The sequence below is a fragment of the Montipora capricornis genome, chromosome 13 (genome assembly GCF_036669925.1).
Source record: "Montipora capricornis isolate CH-2021 chromosome 13, ASM3666992v2, whole genome shotgun sequence".
NCBI classification, from domain to species: domain Eukaryota; kingdom Metazoa; phylum Cnidaria; class Anthozoa; order Scleractinia; family Acroporidae; genus Montipora; species Montipora capricornis.
The window spans coordinates 20,742,463-20,752,462 of record NC_090895.1 but is presented as its reverse complement, the minus strand read 5'-3'; the positions used below and the strand labels follow the sequence as shown (position 1 = coordinate 20,752,462).

The following is a 10,000-nucleotide window of genomic DNA, read 5'->3' as shown; positions in this document are numbered from 1 at the left end:
AATCAACTTATGTACAAAAGAGTACAGATAATCGTTCTTTAATTCCAGTTAACAATTAAAATTCGTTTTGCATTCCTGAACAATGGAAAAGCCGATTAAACCCCTTTTTGAAAATAATAAATGACTTAGTCTCCAAGGAAGGCATTTGTGGAGTAACTTCTTCCAATAAGTATAAGCTATTACTGATATTCTGTTTTGTCGTTGTCGTTCTCTTTCGCTCGCCTTTCGTTTCTGTTCTAGTCCTAAGCCCTCCTGGCATCATGCAATCTTATCAGAGCTTCTAAAGATATGCCAATAATTGCAATACAGAGAAAAAAGCAGCTCTAGACACATTAAAAATAAACATTCAGCTTTAAGTTTATATCCCTTGAATGCTTGACTTGAATCACTGAGTAGCGGCCAGTGTGGACCACGTCTATCATAATATGTCAAACTGGATTGAAACCAGAGAAACATGCAGAAAGAAAACATTTTTCAAATTGTTTTCCACCTGAACGCCAAAAGCGTTGACTGTGTAAGAACTATTGTTGACGTAGTATGGCCGTTTAGCCGCGTCAAACCACAGAAAGCGCGCGAAAAATGAAGCCTTGCTTATGTTTAGGTGAGTTAACCTGGGTTGAGCTTGCAATCCAATCGAAAACTAGTACCGGGTCAGGGGTCAACTTAGAAAAAAACAGCTGTCCTCGTTAAGCTCTAAGCTTCAGGGCGCGATATGGTCACGTGATACTGGTCAGCGGGTACCTTGTTTTGACAGGAGTCAAATGATCAAAACATTGATGGATGCTGTAAACTAGCATGGTACTGGTCGCATTACCATACATGGAGAGGTGGAAGTACGTACATACGTACGGACGGACGGTCAATGACGTAATGGTTATAAAACCCAAATTTCTCGCATCGATGAGTTACCATATTATCTCAAGTATGGTGCTCCGCTACTACCAATCTTGACTTGCCTATTTCAGGCATATTGCTATGAATTAATTCAAACAACATCTTCTCAAATAAATATATATTTGATGAACACACATTTACTAATTAACCAAGCAAAATCTCACAATTTACAGGTTTTTTTTTTCTTTTTTTTTTTTTTTTTAATTGAGCGTATTTTTATTAAAGAATTTCTCACGTTAAACATACAAAATTAGAGACACAAAAAAGACACACATCATGCTTACAAAATACAAAATGGATAAATATATAACTAAACACACACAACAGCTATCATAGAAATACAGTTACCTAGTATATGGAATACAATGACTTCACTTTAAGCATTACACTAGTAATGAAAGACAATGGCGACATTACTTATCGGAAAAAAAACACTAATTAACTCTTCCCACTTTTTAAAATGATTGTTTAATTTGCTTCTTTTCCTGGCAATATGGAGTTCGATGTTATAAACACGTCCTGTCCTGGCAATAAAAGCCTGAAGAGTAGGTAAAACATTCTGGCATTTCTGAGAATAAATATAAAACTTACCCAAAAATAAAATATGATTAAACGAGAAAAAATCATCTGCAATATCAAACTTTTTGTAGTAAAAACTATCGGGATAAGAAAGCGACGTTTCGACCGTTCAACGGTCATTATCAGGCAATAAGATATCTTGTTCTTGTATGCTCTTATTGTTTTTAATACCCCGTTTTTAACATTTTCATGCTTTTTACATTTGTCACTTCTTTGTTCTACTATATAATTAGTACTTATCATGGTAAATTTTTATCTTCACTTTGCTTGGCAATGACCGTTGAACCGTCGAAACTTCGCTTTCTTATCCCGATAGTTTTTACTACAAAATGTTTTAAAAAACCTCTGCTTATAAATATCAAACTTACCAAAAATTACATCTTGTTCTTTAATGTTTTCAACAAAGATGGTATAATCGCGTAGCCAGAACAAGACATGTTTCCAAAATTTAGATCATACTTTACAGGAAAAGAGTAAATGCTCTAAGGATTCAACCTCTGTTTGGCAGAAAGCACAGGTAGGCGGATCAGACATACCGAAACGAAACAGTTTCTCGTTTGTAAAGACAATAAGGTTTAACATTTTAAACTGAAATTCTCTAAGCTTAGATTCTAATGTCGTACGAAAAACTAGTGAATAAACCCCTTTTCAATCAATATCTGTGTTTGGATACTTTGCAGCTAACCTTACTTTAGCAGTAAGCGTTGTTTGTTTTTTTACTCCAGGAAAAGTCGGTAGATTTGTTTTGAGGAAACATCAAAAATTGGAACCAAACTATTACTTATCCGAATAGCTGGTGAATCCGGAAGTGGATCAATTACCGGTGCAGTAGTTGCACTTTTAATTGTCAAGCGCCAGCCGGCAGGCATAAAGTTAATAATACTCATAATGAAGAAATCTTGCTCAGGGTTAAGAACTTTTCCAGTTGAGAATAAGTCACAAATTTTTAACAACCTAGCTCTGCCATATTTCTACGATACACAGATTGCTTGTCAATGCAGAGAACCTTATTGTTCCAAATGACTCTATTTGCAATTTCGGGTAGCGAGCTGGGCATTTTTCCGTTTACTTCTGACCATGCATCGAAATATTGCTTGTAGAAACTAAGTAGGTAAATGCTTAATTTAGAAGTATCAAAGTTACAATGCAATATGATCTTTCCACCGACAGTGACACTGTCTTCTTAGGCATATTACTCGTCTTGTGCGAACCATAGAATCAATATCAAGCATATTTAAGCCACCCTTCTCAACTTCCGATGTCATCACATTTCGTTTTACTTTGTCTTTTCCATTCCAAATAAAATAGTGAAACAGAGAGTCAGCTTCTTTAACAAGGTCTTTAGAGACTGGCAACACCGACGCTATTTTACCTAAGAGAGAAAGACCGCGCCATTCCCACAAAATGATCGTTATCTTAATTGGTTTCAAAGTATTCCTAAAATTCAATTCATCTCTTTGTTTAGCGTCATAGCTAAAATAAACGCGTAGAATTTTAATAGTTTTTCAAAGATTTGGCAAATCAGAATGGCCCTGCCAAAATGTTCTACTATTTCCTAAAGCTAAGGCTTCGGTTTTTTTCATTATTTCTTTTTTAAGCCAGAACTCTCACCAAAAGTCTTCAGCGTAACAAATAGGTTTGCATATGAACTGCTGTCTATAAGAAAGCAGGTCATATCATCAGCGAAGAGGGAAAGTTTAACAGATTCGTCTCGTATCGTAATGCCGTTAATGCTATCATCTTCTCTTATCTTAATAGTTAAGGTCTCCACACTTGTTATAAAAGGTAGAGAGAAAGAGAGAGGATCTCCATGCCTTACTCCCCTACTTAGCGCAAAAGGTAATCTTGTAAAACCGTTATTAAATATACAGCAATAGGAGTTGTTATATAAGACACGCATCCACTGAATCAAATAAGGACCAAAATTAAATGAATCTAGTACTCTTAAAATAAAATCAAAATTCAGAGAATCGAAAGCTTTGTCAAAATCTATAGCTACTAAAATCCCAGGGATATCTTTCAATTAAAGTAATAACAGCCTGTTTCTGTGAATTTGATAGTTCACCGTATTCGAAGGCATAATTCAGACTATCAACTACCAACTTTCCAAACAAGGGCCAAAAAGCTAAAGTAAAACTCGACTGTTAAACCATCGTTCCCAGGCGACTTATTCTTTGGGAAGGTATGCAATACGTTGTAACATTGCTTATATCCAAGGGTACCCTCGAAAACATTCCTCTTCTCCTCCGCTAAATATGGAACATCGGTGAGATCATTTATAAAAGAGGAAATAGTCTTCATGTCAGCACATTTTTTGTACATTCCTTCAGCTTATCTTCCACCTTTTGCAGTTTCGCTCTTCTTTGACGGGCTTTAACCTTACTGTATGTGATTGTTCGCCGCCTTATTTTGTATTTAATTAAATCGCTTAAAACGCGCTTATCCTGAACCTCTTTAAATTCCTCTAACCAATTCGCATATTCAGTAGATAAAAGTTCACAGTAGACCAAGTTCGAATTGAATTTCCAGAAATGTGGCCCTCTCTCAGATTTATCTATCCCATTAATAGGAAGGGTTATTGCCGAATGGTCTGTTTTTATTGACGTTTTGATCTCTGCTGAAATTATCTCATCTTGCAAACTATCGCTTATAAGACAATAGTCTAAACGTCTCTGGACAACCGGAGTTTTTTTGACGCCAAGTAAATCGTGATGCAGTGGCATTCTTAATACGCCAGATATCAACCAGATATCATTCAAGGTACATGTCTTCAACCAATTTTGCAGAGTCTTTCTTTTTGTTATTCCCACCCCGTCCGTTTAAGTCAGGGTCAAGTATGACATTAAAATCACCCCCGACAATAATTGAGTAATTTTTTTTCAGTTTTAGCAGCTTTCAAAATTTCTGATATTTCTTTAAAAACTTTACAGGTTGTTAAGAGGTAAAACATGAACTGGCTCGGAGCGAAGTCTACAACGCAATAATAAAAGCAGAGCTCTTTTGAACTCTGGCATTTTATATGCATATAGCAATGGATTTATGAAAGAGTTTGCACAATATACGAAGTTTACAGAATACAGTGCAAGCCACCTTGTTTTATGAGATTTGGTTTCAAAACTCTCCCATAGCCGTGGAGAAACATAAACCAGTAAGTTGACAATCATAGCTGGAAGCAATAGTGTCAACGATACAACTGTTACAATGAACAGTGTCTTGGTCAGTTTTCTTTCTCTACTGATTGCACCATGATGCTGAGGACGAGTTCCACAGTAAAATTTAATAGCGATGGACGTGTAAGAAACAAGGATAACAAAAGGGCAACAGAATAGGAATGTTAAGTATGCACCTGCCTCCGGCTCCACGTTAAACCAAATGACATCGAACTGAATCCGTAACGAAATGATGACTGTAAACACGGCAGCAATAAGCCAAACAGCCACAACAGCTGCTCCAAGCATCTTCTTTTTGATGAGGCGATGCATGAATGGACGAAAAGTTGCGTGCACTCGTTCCAAAGAAATAGCAGTAAGGTTTGTTAGTGAGACTGATGGAAAGTATACGAATAGAGCTCCCGTAATCTCAATTGGATTAGACAGGTAGTTAATCGTCCAAATGTTACAGTAGTTTCCCAGAGAAAAAATAGAGAAGATCAAATTGGATACATTAAACATGTCTGCAACTGCCAGGCTGATCGTCAGGTAAATGCTACTCTTGTGAAATCTTTGCTCTTTCAGGAAAACAATGATTGCAAGGGCATTCAGTGTCACTATAGCATTAGCCTCAATGCCAAGTACTGTCAGCAAGGTAATGCACACGGATGAAGGAAAAAAATCAAAATTGAACGTTCTGTTCGGTGGATCAGAGTCATTGCTCATCTAGGTGAAAAAAAAAAAAACAAAGTTAGAATATCAGGATAACATTGCATTCGCAAATAATTGCATTGTTAAATAACTAATATTGTTATATAGCTGGCGATTTTCCCGCTACAGCGCGCCCATTCATTGGCTAGTTTATGGTCACATGACATCTAACAATGAAACTGTTTCCCGCCAAATGCAATGAGCGGGCAACATTGCGAAAACTATGACGTCAAACGGGAAACAAAATGTTGACCGCTGTTGCACGTGATCAGAGCGTGCAGTTGAAGGTGGCCTGATGTTGTCGCTGGAATCTTCCCGCCTCTTTCACAATGTTTGGCTCATTTGTTTCCCTATATAACAAATTACTTAATGTCTGATCCCTCGGGAAACAGTTCATTTTGTTTCCCTAGAATCTCAATGTCTCCCTCGGCTGCGCCCCGGGGAAACATTGAGATTCTCGGGAAACAAAATGAACTGTTTCCCTCGGGACCAGTCATTAAGTGTTTATTATCATATCGCCCGTGCAGCCGCGCGCATGCTTAATTATAAAACAATTAACAAAATTCCCGTACGAGGGCCCTACACATTAACGCGAACAGGGCTGGAAAAGCCGTACGACCCTGCTAGGAACACGTACTGCTCCGTGCGGTGCGATTTTAGAGTATTTCTTCGCTTTAAAACATCCAACTTATTTACTTGAATAGTGTAAACAGCCAATATGTTTAGGTCGGGCCGAAGAGGAAAACATTTGGCCCTCGATCATGGCGCTCGGTCAGTACGCCATGGACCTCGGGCCAAATATTTTTCCGTTTGGCCATCCTACTAAGTCAATAAGTACATATTATTAAAAACTGAAATGTGCCGGATATCAGATTTCCAGCATTTTCATTGGCTCTCTGGACACAGGTTATCAGTTCATACACCTACTGTACCTAATATGGTCAAGGAACGCGCCAGCAATGAAAAGAAACAATAGCGGCCTGAAGTGGATGTCGCAGCACCCGCCTCACACCAATGTGGCCAGGGTTCGATTCCCAGACTCGGCGTCATATATGGGGGGGGGGGGGTGCTTTGATAAAGCAATTATTCCACTCGCACTTGTTGGATATGAGATGATTATAGCTCTCTGTCCTCTCATATCCAACGCGACCTCGTGGAATAAATGTTAAATGTATTTGGTAAAATCTACTGATTCTGATTGGTTGCGAGATTTGCAGTGTTGAGGTAACGCCATACAGAAAATAGGTCATTTTGTTCAAAGGAGGTAACAAACCAAGCATTCTGATTGGTCGAGTATTAAAGAAATTCAAAGATTACCAATCAAATGCGAGTGCTGGATAACGCAGAATTCGGAAGCGTGATTTGTAATTTATAATAACCTATGTCTATTCTTTTATATATGAAGGTGGTACTTTCTAAAGAAACTGTGGTGCTATGTCCGTGGGGAAGTAGTACACAAAAATTTGGTTTTATCAACTCCGTTGATAATGTAAATTGGCCACCGTACAGAGCTTCTAAAAGCTCTGTACGGTGGCCAATTACATTATCAACTCCGTTGATAAAACCAAATTTTATGTATATTATCATTATTTTGTAGTCACCATATTTTTCTTTTGCAATTGAGAGTAAATGGGAACTTCAGTCTTGGGTGCTCGTGATTACCTCTACGGTCAATGTGCCGTTGAATGGAAGTGCGAGTACACTTAACACATCTAGTTTTCGTCTTGGGCAGTTTATTTAAACCTAGTTTGAGAACGTTTAAGACCATGTCTTAACATTGGACCAATTTTAGGTTCTTCATCTTTATTCTAGCATTTAAGCTGTGAAACGACCAAATAAGTCAAACGTTGTTAACGCACAAATGCAACTGAGACCTTTTTTTACAAATTGTTGGGCTATCATTGACACAATAAGAATGCTGTATTCTACAGCACAGTCTGTTTGACTCCTGTGCGATTTGACGCCTAATAGATATATTAAACATTTTATTAACCTTGTTTTCAAATCCCAAAGTACACATTTATAGCTTTGTGATTCGCTTTCCCGCCACAAGTTAAACTGAAGAAAATTCGTGGCGTAAAAAGATGATATTACGTTGCCATGCGGAAATACCAAATTTCTCTTCGAGTGTTCAACAATATTTCACTCGTTCGCTACGACCCCTTCATGAACCCAGTCCATGGACTAGCCTATTGGACAGAAGAGAGAAGTGATCCTCGCAGTTATATGGACAATTTAAGCAATTGTCCCTTGTAGACCTCTGGAAAAATCAGGTGTCTCCAAAGGTAGACACGATGCGATCGGGTACAAAGCTCTACCCACTGAGCTATGAAGCCACTCGGTTGCAAGCAAGTCAGTTTGCTGGACTCATTTGTTCCGGTGAACGACTCGATGAATGCGAGAGCGCGATTTTTTTTGGATCGAATTTCCCGCAAATAAGACTCCCGCAGGACCCTGATAACCATTCACAAGACAGTAACTTGACGTCACTTAACTGGAACTAGCATTACTGCAGAAAGGTAGTCTAAAATAGATCGGTCTGTAAAAATGGTCTGGCAGGTTTAGTGTGGGACTTCTTCGCTCCTTGCCACGGAATCGTACTTAAATTGTCTAGACAAGTGCGAAAATCTAGAGCTTTTTCTAGTTGTAAAAGTGTTAAATTTACAAAATGAGGGGCTTTTCACAGGGTTAGTCCATGGGCCGGGGTCTACATGGGTGGTCCATGGACCAGGGTCCATGTTTTGTATATGTTTCTTTGCGGATATTTATACCATTGGGATCAATTGTCCTGAATTTTGAAATAAAAAGCTTCCCTGGCCATACGAATTGAAATCAAATCCCTGTTTGGAAAATAATTTCCAACCAAAATATAATTCATTACTAAATCAAATCTTCGTTGTATCGGCTCTTGCTCAAATATTTAAATCTTAATTTATAGAATGCCTCCCTTGGGAGATTCAATACGCCCACTGTTGCAAAAGCCAATCAAAACAGAGCTATCTCAGCTTTAAGGAAAAATGTCATTTCGCGGGAAAAAACTGCTCCTATAAGTAAATTTACTCGGGAAAGGGTTGACTCAAGGAATTAGTGGAGATAGAAGTTCCCCTTGATGACCTCCTGGTACCATTGAATTGAAGTGCAAGTACACTTCGTGTGACATCAGTACGAGATACATGCCATTCTTATTGGTTGGTAAAAATATGTAGCTAAAGAAAATTAAGGCAGAGAGAACCAATCAAAGCGGTCTCTTGATGGAACACTGACATCGAGCACAAAAGCCCTAGTTGATGAATAAGAATATTGATGGACAAGTGAATTATATCTTTGCAAAGAAAGGCACCTGTTCAAAGGAACGGTACGCTGCATTGGGAAACTTGTGTTTATCTGCTAAAAGGGGAAATGGAGCGTACGGCCTGCTAGGGGCCAGGCAGTCCCTATGACACCTATATATGTTGCCCAGGGGTAGGCAATGATATATCTGCTGACGACCATATACTTTCAACATTATCACATTCGGGGATCTACCCGACGGGCTGACGAATCATAGGAAGATGTGCATATTGCTAGACACTGGGCCGACGGCCAGTGTTTTAGTGACCGTGGGGAGATTTCGCCTTAGAAATATTAATTATTCCTGGCTGGTCATGATTTTTAAAGGCTTAGCCTTTGATTGCATACGAGGATCAGACTTTCCAACATTTTGGCTGTCAAATACAGTATGACACAGGGACATTCACAGTTGGTGATGCTGAATTTGCAGATACTCAGCTAAGGTTGCACTAAATTAATGGTTCGTAGGGTGAGCTGATGTGGAAGTTGCACCGGGAACAGATTAAGTTGTAAGACCCGGTTGGAGAGTAGATATGACCAGAACACGGAAAGCCCTGGAATCTTGGACGATACCTAGACCTAAAGGGATAGTCTGGGGAATCTAAGAACAATTACGGAGAAATAAAAACTGCATAATTTCAACTGCAGGCGTTTATGCAAATTTCCAAAACGCAGAACCGATTGTTTATTCTTCCCAATATCTACTCTCCTTGAAGTCATGTGCATCAGTACTGCCCAGGGTTGTCAAGAACTACCTTTCTGACTTGGGAATAGCACGGCGAAAACGAGGGGTTCGAGCTGGAAGACAAGGTAAAGAGCGGCATTATAATCTTTGCCAGATACCTTCAAGAAATACTTTACGCTCAATTGAAAATGACAACAAAAGACCTGCTCACAGGATCATCGATAGATCTGTTCTAAAGAGGATTTCCTACTAGAAGATCTATAGGACCCCTGTCATCTTAACTGCGAACCTACGATCTCTAAGCAATAAGGTCGATGAGTTGCAATACGTCACTGAATGTAACAATGCCGACGCTTTTTGTGTCTCAGAGTCTTGGTTGTCACCGCAAATTCCAGACTCTGCGGTGGCTATACCGAGATACAACCTTTTTAGAAACGATCGTACGTCTGCGCCTGGTGGAGGGCTCTGTATTTATCTGAGACAAACCATTCCGTGCACTCAATTATCTCAATGTGAGCAGACAGATGTGAAGTCTCTATGGCTTTCGTCAATAATCCTTTGTGTCGTTTACCATTCAACAGCTAATGGACAACCCGAGAACGTTGTTTTGTCCTACTATATTCGATCAAATTTGGACAGCCTACTTATGAAG

General features: G+C 38.9%; 1 protein-coding gene across 1 annotated transcript in view; it reads right to left on the bottom strand.

The window, feature by feature from the left end:
• Positions 1–2,861: 2,861 nt before the first annotated feature.
• Positions 2,862–10,000, bottom strand: part of LOC138029698 (lysophosphatidic acid receptor 3-like) — a 24,290-nt gene continuing 17,151 nt past the window's right edge. Inside the window, exon 2 of the mRNA XM_068877442.1 lies at positions 2,862–5,348. Within this exon, the coding sequence (XP_068733543.1) occupies positions 4,398–5,348 (951 nt within the window). The 3' untranslated portion in view covers positions 2,862–4,397. The remainder of the gene's footprint in view (positions 5,349–10,000) is intronic.